The sequence below is a fragment of the Trachypithecus francoisi genome, unplaced genomic scaffold, assembly GCF_009764315.1.
Source record: "Trachypithecus francoisi isolate TF-2019V2 unplaced genomic scaffold, Tfra_2.0 Lachesis_group14, whole genome shotgun sequence".
NCBI classification, from domain to species: domain Eukaryota; kingdom Metazoa; phylum Chordata; class Mammalia; order Primates; family Cercopithecidae; genus Trachypithecus; species Trachypithecus francoisi.
Genome location: NW_022681459.1, coordinates 61160120 through 61183338, shown reverse-complemented (window position 1 = coordinate 61183338; position 23219 = coordinate 61160120). Strand labels below are relative to the sequence as shown.

At 43.8% G+C, this 23219-nt stretch overlaps 1 protein-coding gene and 1 non-coding gene across 8 annotated transcripts in view; both read left to right on the top strand.

Moving 5' to 3' along the window:
• XPNPEP3 (X-prolyl aminopeptidase 3) overlaps positions 1-21706 on the top strand; it is a 69333-nt gene extending 47627 nt beyond the window's left edge. For 6 of the 7 annotated variants that reach the window (XM_033233836.1, XM_033233832.1, XM_033233837.1 and 3 more), the window contains 6 exons: positions 2854-2916; positions 4388-4501; positions 8226-8311; positions 16570-16750; positions 18876-18996; positions 21244-21706. In XM_033233836.1, the coding sequence (XP_033089727.1) occupies positions 2854-2916; positions 4388-4501; positions 8226-8311; positions 16570-16750; positions 18876-18996; positions 21244-21410 (732 nt within the window). In that variant the 3' untranslated portion in view covers positions 21411-21706. The remainder of the gene's footprint in view (positions 1-2853; positions 2917-4387; positions 4502-8225; positions 8312-16569; positions 16751-18875; positions 18997-21243) is intronic. The other variant, XM_033233833.1, reaches the window with a different exon arrangement.
• Positions 11306-11409, top strand: LOC117096826. The gene has a single exon (XR_004442661.1). It is a non-coding gene; the product is annotated as a U6 spliceosomal RNA (small nuclear RNA).
• Positions 21707-23219: the final 1513 nt, after the last annotated feature.

The following is a 23219-nucleotide window of genomic DNA, read 5'->3' as shown; positions in this document are numbered from 1 at the left end:
CACCTGTAATCCCAGCTACTTGGGAGGCTGAGGCAGGAGAATTGCTTGAACCTGGGAGGTGGAAGTTGCAGTGAGCCAAGATCACGCTACTGCACTCCAGTCTGGTGACAGAGCGAGACTCTAGCTCAAAAAAAAAAAAAAAAAAGGAAGTTGTACCCCTACTTCACACGTTATCTAAAAATTAATTAGCCAAGTGTGGTGACATATGCCTGTAATCCTGCGTATTCGGGAGGCAGAGTCTCCCTTTGTTCCCAGGCTGCCGTGTGGCAATAGGAGAATCACTTGAACCCAGGCCAGGAGGCGGAGATTGCAGTGAGCCAAGATTACACCACTGCATTCCAGCCTGGGCAACAGAACAAGACTCTATCTCACAAATTAAGTTAATAAATAAATAAAATGGATCAGTGACCTAAACTTAAGAGCTAAAATTATAAAACTATTAGGAAAAAACATAAGGGTGAATCTTCCCGACCTTGGATTTGCCAAAGGATTCTTAAGTATGATACCGAAAGTACAGACACCAAAAGAAAAAGTAGATAAATTAGAATTTATCAATGTTTAAAACTTCTGTACATCAAAGGACATTTTTCTCACACAGAGAAACAGCCTTAGAGAAAAAAAAGGACGGGCGCCGTGACCCATGCCTGTAATTCCAGTACTTTGGGAGGCTGAGGTGGGCAGATCACCTGAGGTCAGGAGTTCCAGACCAGCCTGGCCAACATAGTGAAACCCCGTCTCTACTAAAAATACAGAAAATGAGCCAGGTATGGTGGTGAGTGCCTGTAATCCTAGCTACTTGGGAGGCTGAGACAGGAGAATTGCTTGAACCTGGGAGGAGGAGGTTGCAGTGAGCCAAGATCACACCACTACCCTCCAGCCTGAGCAACAGAGCAAGACTCTGTCCGAAAAACAAAGTAGTTAATTAAACAATTTAATTTAAGAATAAATGAAAGCCTGTAATCCCAGCACTTTGGGAGGCCAAGAGGGGTGGATCACAAGGTCAGGCGATTGAGACCAGCCTGGCTAACACGGTGAAACCCCGTCTCTACTAAAAAAAATACAAAAAACTAGCCGGGCGTGGTGGCAGGCGCCTGTAGTCCCAGCTACTCGGGAGGCTGAGGCAGGAGAATGGCGTAGACCCGGGAGGCGGAGCTTGCAGTGAGCTGAGATCCAGCTACTGCACTCCAGCCTGGGCAACAGAGCCAGACTCCATCTCAAAAAAAAAAAAAAAAAATAAATGAAAAGGCTGAGTGTGGTGGCTCACGCCTGTAATCCCAACACTTTGGGAGGCCAAGGCGGGCGGATCTCTTGAGCCCAGGAGTTTGAGACCAGCCTGAGCAACATGGAAAAACCCCATCTCTGTGAAAAATACAAAAATAAGTTCGCTGGGTGTGGTGGCATGGTCCTGTAGTTTCAGCTACTCACAAGACTGAGGCGGGAGGATCACTGGAGCCTGGGAGGCAGAGGCTTCAGTGAGCCAAGATCGCAGCACTGCACTTCAGCTTGGGTAACAGAGTGAGACCCTGTCTCAAAACAATAATTTTTTAAAATAATAAAAAACAAAGGGACTGGGCATGGTGGCTCATTCCTGTAATCCTTGCACTTTGGGAGGCCAAGGCGGGGAGATCATTTGAACTTAGGAGTTCAAGAGCAGCCTGGGCAACATAGTGAGACCTCCTCTCTTTTTATTAAAAAGAAAGAATTTTAAAAACTTTTAAAAAATTGTTTAAAAGGACACTATCAAGAAAGTGAAGCCAGGCGCAGTGGCTCAAGCCTGTAATCCCAGCACTTTGGGAGGCCGAGACGAGCGGATCACGAGGTCAGGAGTTCGAGACCATCCTGGCTAACACGGTGAAACCCCGTCTCTACTAAAAAAAAAAATACAAAAAGCTAGCCGGGCGAGGTGGTGGGCGCCTGTAGTCCCAGCTACTCGGGAGGCTGAGGCAGGAGAATGGCGTAAACCCGGGAGGCGGAGCTTGCAGTGAGCTGAGATCCGGCCACGGCACTCCAGCCTGGGCGACAGAGCGAGACTCTGTCTCAACAACAACAACAAAAAAAGTACTTATACTATAGGCCAGTGGTTTTCGTTGGGGGGCAGTTTTGTCCCCTGGGGAGCATTTTGGTAATGTCCTGTTGTCACAATTGGGAATGCTTCTGGCATCCTACATAGAACAGGACAGCTCTCCCACGAGGAATTTTCTGGCCCCAAATGTCAGTAGTACTGAGGTTGGGAAACCTTGATGTAGACTAGACCATTCAATCCATAATTTCATACATGGGGCTATTGAGGCATTTTGTTATGTAAATAGCAAATGTGTATCTTAGTATGTGCTGCTATTACAAAGTACCTGAGATTGGATAATTTATAAGCAATAGAAATGTATTTCCTCGAAGTTCTGGAGGCTGGGAAGTTCAAGGTCAAGGTGCCAGCAGATTCAGTGTCTGGTGAAGGGACATTCCTGACAGATGACACCCTCTAGGTATCCTCATATGGCAGAAGGGACAGAAAACCAAGAGGGGCCAAACTCACTCCCCCAAGCCCCTTTATAAGGTCACTAATCCCATCTATGAGGGCAGAACCCTCAAGATTTAATCACTACCCAAAAGGCCCCACTTCTTACTATCACCCCAATGGGGATTAAATTGCAGCGTGAATTTTGGAGGGGACACATTCACATCAAAGCAAAATGTTTTCCTTTCAGAAATCTATATTATTATCCCCAGTAAGTCACAACTTCAGGTTGACAAAATTGTGGGGAAAGGTGCTTTTCATTTGAGCTCCAGTATTTTGAATGTTCGAGTAAGCAACACAGAATGAGGTCATGTTCTTTTTATCCTCCTCTCTCTTTGCAGGCTTTCATAGAAACCATGTTTGCCAGCAAAGCCCCTGTGGAAGAAGGCTTTCTTTATGCTAAGGTGAGATTCAGATGCTTAGCTTCACTGTCTTGTTGGAGGTGAATATAATAAAGTAATTTGATTTGCAGAAATGGTAGTGCAATTTGCTTTCACGATAGTGATGACCAGCATGTCATTGGAGAGTATTTGTTTCTGAAATATCACTGGTCATTTTTAAGTCTAAAATATACTGTGTTACAATTAAAGGAAGAAAATTGCAAAGTAGAACAGATGATGATGAAGGGAACATTTAGCAATGCGAGGTGACAAAAGTAATACTGTTTAGGTCCATGTCAAAAAGAGGCTGAGGGCTGGGCGTGGAGCTCATGCCTGTAATGCCAGCACTGTGGGAGGCCAAGGCAAGCGAATCACTTGAGGCCAGGAGTTCGAGACCATCCTGGCCAACATGGCAAAACCCCATCTCTACTAAAAATACAAAAACTAGCTGGGTGTGGTAACATATGTCTGTAATCCCAGCTAGTCAGGTGGCTGAGACACGAGAATCACTTAAACCTGGGAGGCACAGGTTGTAGTGAGCCAAGATCATGCCACTGCACTCCAGCCTGGGCAACAGAGCAAGACTGTCTCAAAAGAAAAAGGCTGAGGACAGGCGTGGTGGCACATGCCTGTAAAATTTGGGAGGCTGAGATAGGAGGATCACTTGAGCCCAGGAGTTCGAGACCAGCCTGGGCAACATACTGAGACCTCATCTCTACAAAAAATTTTTAAAAAGTAGTTGGGCATGGTAACATACCTATAGTCCAGTTACTCTGGAGGCTGAGGTGGATGGATGGCTTGAGCCTGGAAGATTCAGGCTATAGTGAACTATGATTGCCCCACTGCACTCCAGCCTGGGTGACAGAGCAATACCGTGTCTCAAAAAAAAAAAATAGAGGTTGAGAAAGTGCTGTAGATAGTAGCAGATACTCACCAACCTCCAGCTCCATCCTGTATCCTAGAACATAGTGAAATTAGTAGGACTGCAATTTTCCTAGCATCCTTTTTCACTTTTCCAGAGCATTTAGATTTGTAGCTATTTGAAAGACTGGAATTAGTAATTTAGACCTGTTGTTAAAAATTTAAGTCACATTTCAGTGTTTAGCTAAATAAGAATAAACAAATAGTAACCTTACATGATTGTCTTTCAAGGCTCAGCCTTCATCATAGTTTTCTGTCTTCTGGACTTAATTTGAAAATTATAAGAAATTTAGAGAACACTAAAGAAAAAAGAACAGATTTAATAATAGGGTTGAAATAACAGGATTTATGGGAATAAAAGAGTATACTTAACATAGATTATAGTACATGGGGTTAGAATAAAAGAAATGGACTAAAATTACAGCATAAAAGGTTTGGTTAGGTATGATGAATAGTTTTCCAGTAATAACTTAAGATAAGTACTGGTATGGAGGTATGGGCTGTTGAAGAGAGCCTGGGCTGGGGCAGCCCTACAGAAACCCTTTGAGTCATACCTTGCTGTTGTTTTTCACAGTTTGAATTTGAATGCCGGGCTCGTGGTGCAGACATCTTAGCCTATCCACCTGTGGTGGCTGGTGGTAATCGGTCAAACACTTTGCACTATGTGAAGAATAATCAACTCATCAAGGTATGTGAAATGCCCTCAGTGCTACTCCCACTAGGTCCAGATACTCTAGTAGAAAACCTGCTAACCTCATGGTCCCCTAACCTTCAGCTTTCACAAATTAGCTGACATTTTAAAAGTATTTTATTGCTTATAAATGGTTTTACAGACATTATCTCATTTTATCCTTAAATTAGCTATGTTAGAAAGGAGCAAATATTAACATGACTTTTTAATAGATGAGGAAAATGAACTTTAAAAAATAAAGCAACATAGGCCAGGTGTGGTGGCTCAGGCCTGTAATCCTAGTACTTTGAGAGGCCAAGGCAGGTGAATCACTTGAGGTCAGGAGTTCGAGACCAGTCTGGCCAAGATGGTGAAACACGTCTCTACTAAAACTACAAAAATTAGCCAGGTGTGGTGGCACGTGCTTGTAATCCCAGCTACTCTGGAGGCTGAGGCAGGAGAATTGCTTGAGCCCGGGAGGCATAAGTTGTAGTGAGCCGAGATCACACCACTGTACTCCAGCGCTCCAGCCTGGGCTACAGAGCAAGACTCTGTCTCTAAATAAATAAATAAATATTTAAATATTTTAAAACCTAAAACAACATATTAGTGCAGAGCCAAGTATTCTACTATAAAGCCTCTGCTCATTTCGCTATAACTCTCATTCTCTAAGGACTTGCAGCAACAACAGTGAGCCAAGCGGATTTTCTGGGCAGAAAGACTTTAAGAAATCGCTGTTAGCTGTGAGGGAACATATTTTCTATGATTTTCTTCCCATGTGACTATACAAGTGAAGGAATTGTGTATTCCTTTACTAAGTCCATTTCTTTACTGATTTGGTATTCAATAAATCCAAAAGAAAAAAATATAGGAAACATGTAAATTATATAGCATAATTTAAAAAAACAAAAACAAAAATTACCCATAAACCAGGCAGTCAATTTTAGAGCTAGAACAGTAGCAATAAAGCACACCTACCCTTATGCTGTCCCATCCCACTTCCTCAAAGGTAACTGGTAACCTAAATTTTGTTTTTCCCTTGACTTTTAAGAAATAGTTGTATTACATACATAGGACTCCCCAAACAGTATTAATTAGCTACTGCTTGTTTATAAACTCTATACAAATTGTATACTCTATATGTAGTTTGGAGGAATTTTTTTTAACTCATAAATATCATAGGCTGGGTGAGGTGGCTAACATCTGTAATCCCAGCACTTTGGGAGGTCAAAGCAGGCAGATACCTTGAACGCAGGAGTTCGAGACTGGCCTGGGCAACATAGTGAAACCCTCTCTCTACAAAAAAATACAAAAATGAACCAGGCATGATGGCACACGCCTATAGTCCCAGTTACTTGGGAGGCTAAGGTGAGAAGGATCATCTGAGCCTGAGGAGTTCAAGGTTGCAGTGAGCTGTGATCACACCACTGCACTCCAGCCTGGGCAACAGAGCAAGACCCTGTCTTCAAACAAAAAATAAAATATAGGCCAAACACAGTGGCTCATGCCTGTAATCCCAGTACTTTGGGAGGCCAAGGCAGGTAGATCACTTGAAGCCAGGAGTTCACGACCATCCTGGCCAACATGGTGAAACCCTGTCTCTACTAAAAATAAAAAAATTAGCTGGGCATGGTGGCACATGCCTGTATTCCCAGCTACTCGGGAGGCTGAGGCAGGAGAATCGCTTGAACCTGGGAGGCGGAGATTGCAGTGAGCTGAGGTTGCACCACTACACTCCAGCTCTGGGCAATAGAGCAAGACTCCATCTCAAAAAAAAAGTCAACATTTCATAAAATACATTTTATCCAGGATTTAGTTGCTTACTAGCAGAAATTTATTCCATCTTTTACCAAAAACGAAAAATCACATCCATTATTTTAAGTTGCCGTTACTATATGTTATTTACTCATTATTCTACTGTTTGTCAAATGTTGTACTTACTTAGATATGAATAATATATACTCTGTCTTCACGGGCATAGAGAGATAATTTCAGCATAACATGACAATTAGAAAGCTAGAGATATACTTAAAGTTTTCTTCTTTCCCCACATGTATTATGATGGAGAGCAAAAGGGGAGTGGGGCCTGACGCGGTGGCTCATGCCTGTAATTCCATCACTTTGGGAGGCTGAGGCGGGCGGATCACGAGGTCAAGAGATCAATACCATCCTGGCCAACAGAGTTAGCCAGGTGTGGTGGCGTGTGCCTGTAGTCCCAGCTACTTGGAAGACTGAGGCAGGAGAATCGCTTGAACCCAGAAGGCGGAGGTTGCAGTGAGCTGACATCACACCACTGCACTCCAGCCTGGGCGACAGAGCAAGACTCTGTCTTGAAAAAAAGAAAAAAAAAAAGAGGGAATTGATATTCCAAGGTTAAATGTTTAAGGGTGGCTGTGTTTGAATAAGGCCCAGCATACCAACGTATATAGGATTATTTTTTTCTTTTTTCATATACCAACAAAGCAAAAGCATATGGGGTTTTTTTTCTTTAAAAAAACGATAGGCCGGGCACGGTGGCTCAAGCCTGTAATCCCAGCACTTTGGAGGCCGAGACGGGCGGATCACGAGGTCAGGAGATCGAGACCATCCTGGCTAACACGGTGAAACCCAGTCTCTACTAAAAATACAAAAACTAGCCGGGTGAGGTGGCGGGCGCCTGTAGTCCCAGCTACTCGGGAGGCTGAGGCAGGAGAATGGCGTAAACCCGGGAGGCGGAGCTTGCAGTGAGCTGAGATCCGCCACTGCACTCCAGTCCGGGCGACAGAGCGAGACTCCGCCTCAAAAAAAAAAAAAAAAAACGATAATAGGCCGGGCATGGTGGCTCAAGCTTGTAATCCCAGCACTTTGGGAGGCCGAGATGGGCGGATCACGATGTCAGGAGATCGAGACCATCCTGCTAACACGGTGAAACCCCATCTCTACTAAAAATACAAAAACTAGGGGCGAGGTGGCGGGCGCCTGTAGTCCCAGCTACTTGGGGCTGAGAGGAGCAGGAGAATGGCGTAAACCGGGAAGCGGAGCTTGTAGTGAGCTGAGATCCGGCCACTGCACTCCAGCCTGGGACAGAGCAAGACTCCGTCTCAAAAAAAAAAAAAAAAAAAAAAAACCAATAATAGTGATATTTACGGTGTGCTAATGTTTATACCTAGTAATTCAATCCCAAGGAATCTGGTTCCAAAGCCCATACACTTAAACACTATGCATTGCCAACTTTCTTGAGGCAGTGTGAATTCATCTGAAAAGTTTTGTTTTGTTTTCACATGCCCCGTGTTTCAAACATCTGAAAAGTTTAGATGCTGTGTAGATAAATAGAAGAAACCAGCAATTAGTGTCCTTCAAATTAGAGCTTTTAAAACAAAAATGGACCAAGTGCGATAGCTCACGCTTGTAATCCCTGCACTTTGGGTGGCCGAGGTGGGCAGATCACCTGAGGTCGGAAGTTCTAGACCATCCTGACCAACATGGAGAAATCCAATCTCTACTAAAAATACAAAATTAGCCAGGTGGGGTGGCAAGCACCTATAATCCCAGCTGCTCAGAGGCTGAGGCAGGAGAATCACTTGAACCTGGGAAGCGGAGGTTGTGGTGAGCCAAGATCATGCCATTGCACTCCAACCTGGGCAACAAGAGTGAAACTCCGTCTCAAAAAAAAAAAAAAAAAAGGCATACTTTGGATTAGGATTACTAGAAACAACTTATAATCATGAGCTTATCCACTTTAACCTGTCTTACTTTGTTCCAGGATGGGGAAATGGTGCTTCTGGATGGAGGTTGTGAGTCTTCCGGCTATGTGAGTGACATCACACGTACCTGGCCAGTCAATGGCAGGTAGGGTTTCTACAGAGTAACATACCCCACTGCTTCTTAGGAGTATGAGTTGGAATATGGCTATATTTGGAATGAATGACTAAAGAAACACTATAGGTCCATTCCTGGTCAAGTTAGGTTGCAAAGCTCCTTATTATTTTCTAAGACGGTTGTGTTAGCCAGGTAAAAGTCCATTTTTAAAAAGCTGTAATGGGCCAGGCGTGGTGGCTCATACCTTTAATCCCAACACTTTGGGAGGCCGAGGCAGGCAGATCACCTGAGATCAGGAGGTCAAGACCAGCCTGACCAAAATGGTGAAACCCCATCTCTACTAAAAGTGCAAAAATTAGCCTGAGCATGGTACTTGGGAGGCTGAGGCAGGAGAATCACTTGAACCCAAGGGATGGAAGTTGCAGTGAGTCAAGATTGGACCACTGCACTCCAGCCTGGGTGACAGAGTGAGATTCCATCTCAAAAAAAAAAAACAAAAAAACTGGCCAGGCACAGTGGCTCATGCCTGTAATCCCAGCACTTTGGGAGACTGAGGCAGGCGGATCATAAGGTCCAGAGATCGAGACCATCCTGGCTAACACAGTAAAACCCCGTCTCTACTAAAAATACAAAAAATTAGCCAGGCGTGGTGGTGGGCACCTGTAGTCCCAGCTACTTGGGAGGTTGAGGCAGGAGAATGGCGTGAACCCGGGAGGCGGAGCTTGTAGTGAGCCGAGATCGCACCACTGCACTCCAGCCTGGGCTACAGAGCAAGACTCTGTCTCAAAAAAAAAAGAAAAAGTATAATGGATAAATTTGGTGAATAGGGCTTTTTGCCTGTGGACATTGCCCAGTGCACATAGTTTGGGCAGCAGAAAGCCACAGCCTTATCGATTTAAGATATCAAAGGACAGATTTACGTGCTGGCAGGATAGCCAGAAAGATGAAGGAAAATCCTTGACGAGAAGGGCTCGCGGAAACTGTGAGCCCCAAAATCTGCATACAGAATATTTAAAAATCCTTGGCTGATCACTAAACTGTGTGTTCTGAGGAGGCCTCACGAGGCTCAGCAAAATACCAGCAGCTAGCAGCAGAATAAACTGAGAAGATATTTTAGTTGCTTCCCAGTGAAAACAGAGTTTGTAGTTTGAATCTATCCAAGTTAACAAAATTGCTAGACGTGAGAAGAAACAGGTAATTGTGACCTGTATTCAAGAAAATCTGATGATGAAATAATCCCGGCCAGGTACAGTGGCTCACGCCTGTAATTCTAGCACTTTGGGAGGCCGAGGCAGGTGGATCACTTGAAGTCAGGAGTTCAAGACCACCTGGCCAACACGTGAAACCCTGTCTCTACTAAAAATACAAAAATTAGCTGGGCGTGGTGGCGGGCGCCTGTAATCCCAGCTACTCAGGAGTCTGAGGCAGGAAGATTTCTTGAACCAGGAAGGGGGAGGTTGCAGTGAGCTGAGATTGCACCACTGCACTCCAGCTTGGGCGACAGAGTGAGACTCCATCTTAAGAAAAAGGTAAAAAAAAAAAAAAAAAAAGAGAGAGAAATGATCTTAATGTTCCAATTAGCAGAAGGACTCTAAAGTAGCTGTTATAGATATGTTAAAGGAAGATGTAGACATAATGAGCGAACAGATGGAGAATCTCAATGAGAAATAGAAACTAAAAAGAACCAGGGATTCTGGGAAGATGGCAGCAGCAGGATAGTTTTTCAAACTTTTCAAATTGTCACATAAACAGAGCAACTAGCTAACAAAACCAAACACTAAGTAATATTTGTTACCTCAGAATAATTACCTCCTAATTCACAAACATTCAGTCTGTAACTGCACAGTTAGCAAAATCTAGACTGATAAACTATGTCAAGCAGCCTGGATTCTTTAACAAATACATTACAAGGAAATGAAAAGAGGTAGAGGAGGAGCCTATTAACTAAAAGAGGTTTTAGTTATATCAAATATATTACAAATGAGTGTATCAAATATATTAAAAATGAGCACAAAGAAAATTATCTTGGGGTGAATATTTGGGTGATAAAAGTATTTTTAAAAACACAAAGGACAGCCGGGCGAGGTGCCTCATGTAATCCCAGCACTTTGGGAGACAAGACAGGAGGATCACTTGAGCTCAGGAGTTCAAGACCAACATGGGCAACGTAGTGAAACCCGGTCTTTACAAAAAATACAAAAAAATTAGCCAGGCATAGTGGCACGTGCCTGTAGTCCCAGCTACTCAGGAGGCTGAGGTGGGAGGTTTGCTTGAGCCCAGGAGACAGAGGTTGCAGTGAGCCAAGATTGCACCATTGCAGTCCAGCCTGGGTGACAGAACCAGACCCTGTCACAAAAAAAATAAAAAGAAAAAAACCCCACAGTGACCAAGCATAGTGGCATGCACCTATAGTCTCAGCTACTCAGGAAGCTGAGGCAGGAGGATCACTTGAGTCCAAGGGTTCTAAGCTGCAGTCCACTATGTTGATTAGGTGTCTGCAACAAGTCCATCATCAATATGGTATCTGCTCAGGAGCGGGGAACTACCACGTTACCTAAGGAGGGCTGAACTGGCCCAGATCAGAAACAGAGCAGGTCACAACTCTTGTACTGATCAGTAGTGGGAACAAGCTTGTGAATAGCCAGTACACTCCAGCCTGAGCAAAAGAGCAAAACCCCAACTGTAAAAAGAAAAAAAAAAAAGCAAGGAAAAGGGAGTGACTGCTAACAGATACAAGATTTGGAGGAGATGGTAATGAAAATTTTCTGGAATTAGTAGTAGTGATGGTTGTACAACATTGTGAATATACTTAAAACCACTGAATTGTACACTTTTTTAAGTGAAGGAATTTTATGATAAATGAATTATATGTCAATAAAAATTATAAATTCGGTCAGGCATTGTGGTTCATCCTATAATCCCAGCACTTTGGGAGGCCGAGGCTAGCAGATGACTTGAGCCCAGGAGTTCCAGACCAGCCTGGGCAACATGGCAAAACCCCATCTCTACAAAAAAACTTTAAAAGTGTTTCCTTCAGCAGCACATACACTAAAATTGGAACAATACAGAGATTAGTGTGGCCCCTATGCAAGGATGAGATGCAAATTTGTGAAGCATTTCATATATAATCATGAAAGAAAAAAATTAGCTGGGTATGGTAGCATGGGCCTGTACTCCTAGCTACTAGAGAGACTAAAGTGGAGGATCACATGAGCCCAGAGGTCAAGGCTGCAGTGAGCTGTGACTGCACTACTGCACTCCAGCCTAGGCAACAGAGTGAGACCATCTTAAAAAAATAATAATAGGCCGGGCGCGGTGGCTCAAGCCTGTAATCCCAGCACTTTGAGAGGCCGAGACGGGCGGATCACAAGGTCAGGAGATCGAGACCACCCTGGCTAATACGGTGAAACCCCGTCTCTACTAAAGAATACAAACAAGTAGCCAGGCGACGAGGCGGGCGCCTGTAGTCCCAGCTACTTGGGAGGCGGAGGCAGGAGAATGGCGTAAACCTGGGAGGCAGAGCTTGCAGTGAGCTGAGATCTGGCCACCGCACTCCAGCCTGGGCGACAGAGCCAGACTCCGTCTCAAAAAAAATAAAATAAAATAAAATAAAAATAATAATAATAATAAAATAAATAAATTCATGTGTAAATAACAGTACACACAAATAAAAAATCACAATTAACTGACTACAAACTGATACGGCTAGTGTGGTGGCTCACACCTGTAATCCCAGTGTTTTGGCAGGCTGAGGCAGGAGGATCACTTGAGGCCAGGAGTTCAGAATCAGCCTGGGCAACACAGCACGACATCTGTATCTACAAAAAATGCAAAAAATTGGCCAACTATGGTGACGCACACCTGTAATCCCAGCTACTTAGGAGGCTGAGGTGGCAAAATCACTTGACCCCTGAAATTTTTGGTTACAGTGAACTATGATCACGTCACTGCGCTCTAGCCTAGGTAACAGAGCAAGGCTCTATCTCCAAAATAAAAAAGGCTGGGCACGGTGGCTAACACCTATAATCCCAGCACTTTGGGAGGCCAAGGCAGGTGGATAACCTGAGGTCAGGAGTTTGAGACCAGCCTAGCCAACATGGTGAAACCCTGTCTCTACTAAAAATACCAAAAAAAAAAAAAAAAAAAAAAAATCAGCCAGTCGTGGTGGCAGGTGCCTGCAGTCCTAGCTACTTGGGTGGCTGAGGCAGGAGAATCACTTGAACCCGGGAGGTGGAGGTTGCAGTGAGCCAAGATCACACCAGTGTACTCCAGCCTGGGTAACAGAGCGAGACTCCATCTCAAAAAAAAAAGTTAGGATGAGGGTTACTTATTGGTACGATTGTAATTATCCTGGGACCTATAGAAGGGTCTTCTGGGATAGTCTGCCAAGTTTATTTTTTTTTATTTTTATTTTTTTGTCTGACTGGTATTCACCTTATTATAATTTCTTTTTTTTTCTTTTTTCTTTTCTTTTTTTTTTTTTTGAGATGGAGTCTCACTCTGTTGCCCAGGCTGGAGTGCAGTGGTGCAATCTTGGCTCACTGCAACCTCCAGCTTCCGGGTTCATGCAGTTCTCCTGCCTCAGACTCCCAAGTAGCTGGGCTACAGGCGGGTGCCACCACGCCCAGCTAATTTTTGTATTTCTAATAGAGCCACCGAATAATTTCTTAAGGTTTATGTTTGATTGATTTGTTTGACTTTCTATATCTGTGTTTTGTTTTACAATAAAAAAATTTTAATCTTTAAATGACAATTTTAAAGCCAAAAAGTACATTAACTGAAATAGGAAATTCACTGGGTGGACTTAACTGTAGATTGGAGGCTGCAGAAGTTTGCAAACTTGAAGATAAATAGAAAGTATCCAGCTGGGGCTGGGTGCAGTGGCTCACTCCTGTAATCCCAGCACTTTGGGAGGCTGAGGCCGGCAGATCACAAGGTCAGGAGATCGAGACCATCCTGGCTAACACGGTGAAACCCCGTCTCTACTAAAAATATAAAAACAATTAGCCAGGCATGGTGGTGGGCACCTGTAGTCCCAGCTACTTGGGAGGCTGAGGCAGGAGAATGGCATGAACCTGGGAGGCGGAGCTTGCAGTGAGTGGAGATTGCACCACTGTACTCCAGCCTGGGCAACAAAGCAAGACTCCATCTCAACAAAAAAAAAGAAAAAAGCAATTATCCAGCTGGAAGAATAGAACTACATTGTAAAAAGGCCAGGTGCAGTGGCTCACACTTGTAATCCCAGCACTTTGGGAGGCCCAGGCGAGTGGATCACTTGAGGTCATGAGTTTGAGACCAGTCTAACCAACATGGTGAAACCCTGTCCATACTAAAATAATAAAAATTAGCTGGGCGTGGTGGCACGTGCCTGTAATCTCAGCTACTTGGGAGGCTGAGGCAGAGAGCAATCCTCCCATCTCAACCTCCCAAGTAGCTGGGATTATAGGCACATGCCACCATGCCTGGCTGATATTTTGTTTTTTTATAGAGGCAGGGTTTTGCTATGTTGCCCAGGCTGGTCTGCAACTCCTTGGCTCAAACGATCCTCTTGCCTTGACCTGCCAAAACACTGGAATTACAAGCATGAGCCACTATGCCCAGCCAAATTCCAGGTATTTAAGAGAAATGAAAACATTTCTCAACAAAAAGAGTTGCACAAGGACATTCATAACAGCATTTATTCACAATAGCATAACAACCAAAATGTCCCATCAACAGGAGAATGAATATGCAAATTGTGGTCTGTTCATACAATGGAATACCACTCAGTAATAAAAAAGAACATTTTAATTACTGATTGAATGTTTTTTGTTACTGATTGAAGCAACACCATGGATGTACTGCATAGACATCCTTCTACCCTCACTGAGCATAGATTATTGCATTCCAGGCTGGAGTGCAGTGGTGCACAGAGCATAGATTATGCTCAGTGAAGGAAGCCAGACACAAAATAGTATATATTATATGATTCCATTTATATGATGTTCTAGATTAGGCAAACTAAGGTCAAAATAATCACAACAGCATTTGCCTCGGAAAGTAGGGATATTGATTAGAAATGGACATGGTGACTCGCGCCTGTAATCCTAGGACTTTGGGAGGCCAAGGTAGGTGGATCACCTGACGTCAGGAGTTCAAGACCAGCCTCGCCAACATGGCAAAATCCCATCTCTACTCAAAATACAAAAATTAGCCAGGCGTGGTGGCAGGCGCCTATAATCCCAGCTGCTTGGGAGGTTGAGGCAGGAGAATCACTTGAACCCGGTAGGGGCAGAAGTTGCAGTGAGCCGAGGTCACAGCACTTCAGCCTGGGCAAAAGAGCGAAATTCCATCTCAAAAAAGGAAAAAAAGAAATGAACATGAGGAAGCTTTCGGGGGAGATGGAAATGCTCTGTATAAGGCTTGCGTCCAAATCTATAGGGCAGACTTCAGTCCAAACTCAGGCAGGGTTTATATTATAGTCCTGAGGCAGAATTCCTTCTCCAGTATACCAAAGCAGTTGTGGCGTTTATGTTTATGTATTGTGGAGGACCTTTTGGTTTGTGTTTCAGCCAGCCAGGCAACCAAGCTGTTAGAACTTTTCTGACCCCTTCAGCTACAACATTGAATCCAGAATCTCTGATGAGTGGACCCATATCAGTAACGTTGCCTGATGCAACTATGTTCCTTCTACCATTATCCCACACCGTAAATATTCATTCCCACCCATATTCCCAGATTTTTGTCTGTCAGAAATTGGAAACCTCATGCAGTTCTTTTTTTTTTTTTTTTTGAGATGGAGTTTCACTCTTGTTGCCCAGGTGGGAGTGCAATGGTGCAGTCTCGGCTCAACGCAACGTCTGCCTCCCAGGTTCAAGCGATTCTCTTGCCTCAGCTTCCCGAGTAGCTGGGATTACAGGCATGCACCACCACGCCCAGCTAATTGTGTATTTTTAGTAGAGATGGGGTTTCTCCATATTGGTCAGGCTGGTCTCGAACTTCTGACCTCAGGTGATCCATCCGCCTTGGCCTCCCAAAGTGTTGGGATTACAGGCGTGAGCTACCACGCCCGGCCCCTCATGCAGTTCTTTTTGGAGTGGAGTGGACTTCCTCGTGGGTCATACTTTCTACCTAACTTGGAGCCTGCTGGGACTTGAGGACTGCTGGGACTAGAAGAACCAAGGCAACTACCTCAAGGGACATACCTACAGGTTTTCAGGAAAACAGGGTTAGCCTTCTCAGACAGGGGCGGAAGGGCCGCTTCTGCTGGCAGTGAAGACTCAGAAGAATTTAGGAGTTCACTGTCCTCAGCTTCAATAGGTTTGGTACATGCATCTGTCAAAATTGTACCATTCAAATGTATGCATTTTAGTGTATATAAAGACACTTTGGGAGGCCAAGGCAGGAGGATCATTTGAGCTGAAGAGTTCCAGACCAACCTGGGCAACATAGTGAGACCTTGTCTCTTTAAAAAAAAAAAAAAAAAATGTTACAGAAATTATTATTTAGTAATACTGTGGTGGGGTGGGGTATGGGTACATTATGCTATGGGTTCCTTATGCTATTATATTTAACCATTCTTCTATTAGAGGACATTTAGAGTTCATCTAATAATTTACAATTATTAAATTACAGTGCACATTTCAGTACATTAAGGTTTTTTGAATTTCAAATATTTTCTTTGGATATATTAGAGTAGAATTATAAGCTCTAGTTATATGAGCATCTTTAAGGCCTTTGATGTAATTGGCTGTATTAGTTTACACTCCTATCAATAGCATGTGAGAATACATATCATATATTATCCCAGGTCACTTTTTTATCTCATAATTGCTAAAGAAACTGTTATTCTAAAGACACTTAAGTGCTAGTATGTTACTAGTAGCCCAGATGTTGACTAGTTTATCCCATGGTATCTGCTTCACCTGTCAGAAGTGGGTCCCTAGGCTTTCCTGCCTTTTTTTTTAATGGTAGTCTGTGCTGTAAGGGATTAGACAGGATCACGGCTGAGCCTTGTCTGCCCACTGACTGCAGTCGTGGCTGGGTGCTTCTTCTGGCCCTACTTCATGTCTCTCCTGACCATTTGAAGAAGAGACTGTGTTGCTGCTCCAGCTTGAAGGATTGTTGCCCTTCCTGCTGAGCACCTAGGACATGATTGAGCTCCTGGCCATATTGATAGATTGGTACTTATTAAACATCAACAGTGCCCCAGCAGCAGCATCTTGGGGCTTTTCTAATCAAACTTAGTAGCAAACTTCTTAGAGTATCAGATTATCTAAGTTCAGATTATTTGGTTTTCCCATCCCTAGGTTCACTGCACCTCAGGCAGAACTCTATGAAGCTGTTCTAGAGATCCAGAGAGATTGTTTGGCCCTCTGCTTCCCTGGGACAAGCTTGGAGAACATCTACAGCATGATGCTGACCCTGATAGGACAGAAGCTTAAAGACTTGGGAATCATGAAGAACATTAAGGAAAATAATGTCTTCAAGGTATTTCACTTCTCTTGACCCCAGTTCTCAAGAACACCTAGCAAGCTGCTAGGCTTTTACCCTATATAAAGCTAACTCGATTTAGAAATGGGACAGATGCAGTGATTCATGCCTGTAATCTCGGTAGTTTAGGAAGCTGAGGCAGGAGGATCGCTTGAAGCTAGCCTGGGCAATATAGCGAGACCTATCTATATGTATATACAGATATATATACACACACATATATATACACACACACAGATATATATATACACATACACACACGGGGTTTTTTAAGTAAAAAGAAAAGATTTAGAAATCATCTTTGTGATCTATAAGAGGGATTTAGCTTTAACACAGATTAAAACAAAGGAAGTCAGTACTTATTTCTTCCAGAAGATGGCAGCACATTCTGATTCATTACATGCTGCATAACTAGCTCAGTATTCAGAAAACATAAAATGAAGTCTGGTGTAGACAGGGTGAAAAAGGAAACAAGAAATGAGGAGAAGCCTGGGAAATATAGCAAGACCCTGTCTCTACAAAATATTTAAAAGTTAGCGGCCGGGCGCAGTGGCTCAAGCCTGTAATCCCAGCACTTTGGGAGGCCGAGGCGGGCAGATCACGAGGTCAGGAGATCGAGACCATCCTGGCTAACACGGTGAAACCCTGTCTCTACTAAAAATACAAAAAACTAGCCGGGCGCGGTGGCGGGCGCCTGTAGTTCCAGCTACTCGGAGGCTGAGGCGGGAGAATGGCGGGAACCCGGGAGGCGGAGCTTGCAGTGAGCCAAGATTGCGCCACTGCACTCCAGCCTGGGCGACACAGCGAGACTCCGTCTCAAAAAAAAAAAAAAAAGTTAGCCAGGTGTGGTGGCACACACACACACACACTACTTGGGAGGTTGAGGTGGGAGGATCACTTGACCCCAGGAGTTCAAGGCTGCAGTGAACTGTGATCGCACCACTGCACTCCAACCTGGGCCACAAAACAAGGTCCTGTGTCCAAAAAAAAAAAAAGAGAGAGAGAGATTAACTTTTAATCCCTTTATGGGTTATTCTGTAGGTCAAAGGAGAAAGTATTTGTTTAAGTGACATTTTTGAGACTTCAGCAATATTCCCAAAGGCCATGTCATTAGTGAATTTTTTTCTGCATCCAAAATGTGATGATGTTCAGTAAAAATGTAAAACCTCAGCTTTAAAATTAAGATGCTAGATGCCCAAGTCAGATAGACCATTAGGCATCTCCTACCTACAAGTTAAGGCTTCTAGGACTTCTATTATCAATAAAAATGAAGCTGTAAATTGGCTGTTGCTTGGGCCAACAAATCTTTAACTAACTGATGGAAATACCCAAGCTGGCTGGGCACAGTGGCTCACACCTGTAATCCCAGCACTTTGGGAGGCTGAGGCAGGCAGATCACATGAGGTCAGGAGTTCGAGACCAGCCTGGCCAACATGGTGAAACCTTGTCTCTACTAAAAATACAAAAATTTGCCGGGCATGGTGATACAAGTCTATAATCCCAGCTACTGGGGAGGCTGAGGCAGGAGAATCGCTTGAACCCAGGAGACCGAGTTTACAGTGAGCCAAGATCACACCACTGTACTCCACCCTGGACAACAGACCAGGGCTCCATCTCAAAAAAAAGAAATACCCAAGCTGGTACGTGCCCAAAAGTATGCCTTCTCCACAAGTTGCTGTGACATATTTAGGGTCTCCAGAGTGGATTTCTGAGAGGGATGTGTGAAGGAACATTGGAAAGAGAACTGTGGTAATAGTCATCCTCTCTTTCCCAAAAAAAGAGATTTTTTTTTCTTTCTTTTATTTTTACCTTTCCTGTGGTACTGAAGAAAACAGACTTTCATTTGCCACAGTCATTAGTTGGGATTACCCAAGTCAGCATGTATGTAGTATATTAAATAGTGGGAATGGAAGTGTGGATTGATGAGAATGCCATTGGCAGAACTGCATATAAGAGGTTGCAGTTTTTCAGGTGCCTTTAAGTATTAGCCCAAGGAGGGATTAAACTGAAGTGGCAGAACCATGGGGGAGATAATAACACATATCTCACTGATTTATACTTGCCCAGCATTCCCCGTTAGAGGTCATTGCTCTAATGATACTGTGATAATTATCTTTTCCAGGCTGCTCGAAAATACTGCCCTCATCATGTTGGCCACTACCTCGGGATGGATGTCCATGACACTCCAGACATGCCGCGTTCTCTCCCTCTGCAGCCTGGGATGGTAATCACAATTGAGCCAGGTAAGGAGAGGTGTTATAATAGTACTATGAAGTAAACGTTTGTTTGTTTGTTTTTGAGATGGAGTTTTGCTCTTTCGCCCAGGCTGGAGTGAAGTGGTGTGATCTTCACTCACTGCAACCTCCGCCCCCCAGGTTCAGAGATTCTCCTGCCTCAGCCTCCTGAGTATCTGGGATTACAGTTGTCCACCACCATGCCTGGCTGATTTTTATATTTTTAGTAGAGATGGGGTTTCGCCATGTTGGCCAGGCTGGTCTCAAACTCCTGACCTCAGGTGATCCACCCATCTCGGTCTCTCAAAGTGCTAGAATTACAGGCCTGAGCCACCATGCCCAGCCACATTGTTTGTTTGTACTTCAACCAACGTAATTAAGTTAGAAGAGACAGGAAAAAAAGTCTCTCCAGTGTGGAAGATAATTTTATTTTACATTTATCTTTCGTATTCTTATTTAACATCACACAATTTGTTCAATTTGACTCCTCCAATGAACAACTGATGGAGAATACTTCCTATATATAGATACATAGAAATGAATAGATATTAAGAAATGAATCTTTTTAAATCCTGCCTTTCCCAGGGACAGTTTGTACTGGTCTCCCATTTGGTAGCTGGGGGCTGCTCAAGCTTCCAGAGCCCCCGGTGCTTGCGTGCAGAGAAACAGGCAGACACACTATGCTCTCAGTTTCAACACCTCTGCAAGCTGCACTGAACTACCCAGCACCATCCCACTCATTAGTACCCAACGCCTTCCTCGTAAGCTTCAGAGAAAGCTAACAATTGGATGCATTACCTAACTTGAATGGTCCTGGGTGCGGAGCAGGATTCTGAAGAGGAGCAGTGGCCACAGTGGTGTGTGAAGATTGATGTTGTCAGAGTTGATGGTTAAATACTGATGCTGGTTTTGTTTTGAAAACTCATCTAAATTTTAGATTTCAAGTATTGTAATCTCTATATAAATTATGGCTGTGAAATGTCTTTTATGCCACCCTTTGAACCCAGTCATACATTGCTATCTGTGGCCATAGCTATATCGTTTGGTTCAATCTGGTTGGTACACAAGCGCTTCCTTAACTGCGCTCCGTTTTCCTTTGCTGGTCTTTTTCTGTTTTTTAATCGTAGAGCAGGATCTGTGAGGATAGTGGAGGAAGTTTACAACTTGTTTAATATAAAAAGCCCTGGTGTGTGTCTAACTTCATGATTAGAAAGGGTACCTGGGGTTCCTACATTTTTCCAAATATACATTAAAGTCTTTCAGTTTCTCTTTTTTTTTTTTTTTTTGAGACGGAGTCTCGCTCTGTCACCCAGGCTGGAGTGCAGTGGCTGGATCTCAGCTCACTGCAAGCTCCGCCTCCCGGGTTCACGCCATTCTCCTGCCTCAGCCTCCTGAGTAGCTGGGACCACAGGCGCCCGCCACCTCGCCCAGCTAGTTTTTTTGTATTTTTTAGTAGAGACGGGGTTTCACCGTGTTCGCCAGGATGGTCTCGATCTCCTGACCTCGTGATCCGCCCGTCTCGGCCTCCCAAAGTGCTGGGATGACAGGCTTGAGCCACCGCGCCCGGCCTTTTTGTATTTTTTTAGTAGAGACGGGGTTTCACCATGTTAGCCAGGATGGTCTCAATCTTCTGACCTCGTGATCCGCCCGTCCCGGCCTCCCAGAGTGCTGGGATTACAGGCTTGAGCCACTGCGCCCGGCCTTTCAGTTTCTCTTTTACTTTATATTATACACATCAGATATATTTAAACCTTATAATGACTATTTCTGCAGCTTCCAGTTGTCAAGGCTAATAATCTCTAAATGTTTCTTTTCACACAGTTTAAATATATTTTGTCTTTATTTTTGCAAAGTGCTCTTTTTCCAGGGGACTTTTAGGCAGGGGAAGAAAGCACTTATATAATCTGCTTGTACCCCACATATATTGACGTACTTTTAAATTAAGTAACTTTACTGGCCTGCTTGAGCCACTGGAATATGACAGAATCGTGATCAGCATTGCCATAGTTGTATTGAGCTTGTAATATAGGTAACCACAATAATAATTTTAGTAATGATACCAACATGTGTTGACCATTGTATGCCAGGCACTTTGACATGTATTATCTCATTTAATCTTCACAGCTTTACTAGGTAGGTACCATAAAGATCCAGTATTACAGAGGAAGGAATTTTAACCCAGAGGTTAACTTACCTGCCCCAAACCACCCAGTTACTGTCATTCCTGAACAGCGTGTTCTTCTTTCTACTTCACAGGCATTTATATTCCAGAGGATGACAGAGATGCCCCAGAGAAGTTTCGGGGTCTTGGTGTACGAATCGAGGATGATGTAGTGGTGACTCAGGACTCACCTCTCATCCTCTCTGCAGATTGTCCCAAAGAGATGAATGACATTGAACAGATATGCAGCCGGGCTTCTTGACCTTCACTACGGCCCACATGCACCTCAGGTTCAAGATGGGTGTATGCTGGCAGCCCTGCACGTGTGCTTTCTGAGTGCCTCTGTGTATGCATTAATATATGTGTTCCATTTGGGAGCATAGCAGCTGTGTGAATGTATGTAATCGTGTGGGGGGGGGTTTTTTTGTTTTAAGCAGTTAGAAGTCTGGAAAAATGAATTTTTGAATAGTATGTTACTGCAGCTTTGGTAACATTAATTCTATAGAATTAATGACCAGAGCAATTTTAATTTTTAAACATAAAGGTCTTAGTTACATATATCCATGCATTCCAGTTAACACATTTAAACATACGGAAATTTCACTTCTTCTTTCAAGTCTTTCCCTTTCTATACTTTTGCTGAGATCCACCCAATATCATAAGAAGTTTGTGTGATCCCTGTATTTTTAGGTAATTACCAAGGTCTCTGCCTACGTGAAAATTCATCTGTCGGTGATTGTGGGTGGCCAATACATACCTTCTGTAACTCCTCCCTACCTGTTCTAGATCCTGCATATCTACTGGAGCCATATGAGCCCTCAGGGGCACTGGTGTCCTGCAGTCTTACTAGTCACCCACAGTCCAGGTTCCAGCAACACTAGCTACCTACCAAACAAAAAACACTTTTGAGCTTTTCTTCCCATTTGGCTGCCTGAGACCTGGAAAGTGTTTAGATTCTTGATAAAGAAGGAAATGGAAGAGAAAGAAAATTGTATATGTATATACTAAAGATCCAGACATCAGGTCTGGGCATAGTGACTCAACGCCTGTAATCCCAGCACTTTGGGAGGTTGAGGCAGGTGGATCACTTGAGACCAGGAGGTCAAGACCAGCCTGGCCAACATGGTGAAACCCTGTCTCTACTAAAAATACAAAAATGAGCTGGGTGTGGTGATACATGCCTGTAATCCCAGCTATTTGGGAGGCTGCAGCATGAGAATTGCTTGAACCTGGGAGCTGGAGGTTGCAGTGAGCTGAGCTCATGCGACTGCACTCCAGCCTGGGTGACTGAGCGAGACTGTTCCTCAAAAAAAAAAAAAAAAAAATCCTGACATCCTGCCATCTTTTCTCTTCGATTTAAAGATGATTTCTTAATGATGGCTTCAAAAATTAATAAAAAGAAAAGAAAAAAATGATTTCTTTCCCAGACATCCCTGCTCCCTCTATAGATGCTTGATGCACTGACCCTCAAGGGTTAGCCTTGTAGCTGTTGTGCTACGCAGAAGCAGATCCTCTACTTACTTACCCTGTCACTCTGACGAGTCACAGTAGTGGTGCCCAGTTTTCAGAGAAGTACCCGTTATTCTGTGATTTCCTCTAGTGCTAATAGAAACAAAATACGGAATCTACCAAATACCCATAAATATCCTATGATTCCTATCTTTCTCTGATATTAGCATTGGGAGTGCAGTGGTAAAGAGTCATATTTCTTTTTTTTTTTTTTTTTTGGAGACAGAGTCTTGCTCTGTCACCTGGGCTGGAGTGCAGTGGCGCGATCTCGGCTCATTACAACCTCCACCACCCAGGTTCAGGCAATTCTCCTGCCTGAGCGTACCGAGTAACTGGGACTACAGGCGCATACCACCACGCCCAGCTAATTTTTTGTATTTTAGTAGAGACAGGGTTTCACCCTGTTGCCCAGGCTGGTCTCAAACTCCTGAGCTCAGGCAATCCGCCCACCTTAGCCTCCCAAAGTGCTAGGATTACATGCATGAGCCACCACACCTGGCGTAAGAGTCATATTTCTTTAAAAACAAACATTGGATACAATTATACAACAACTCAATTTGCA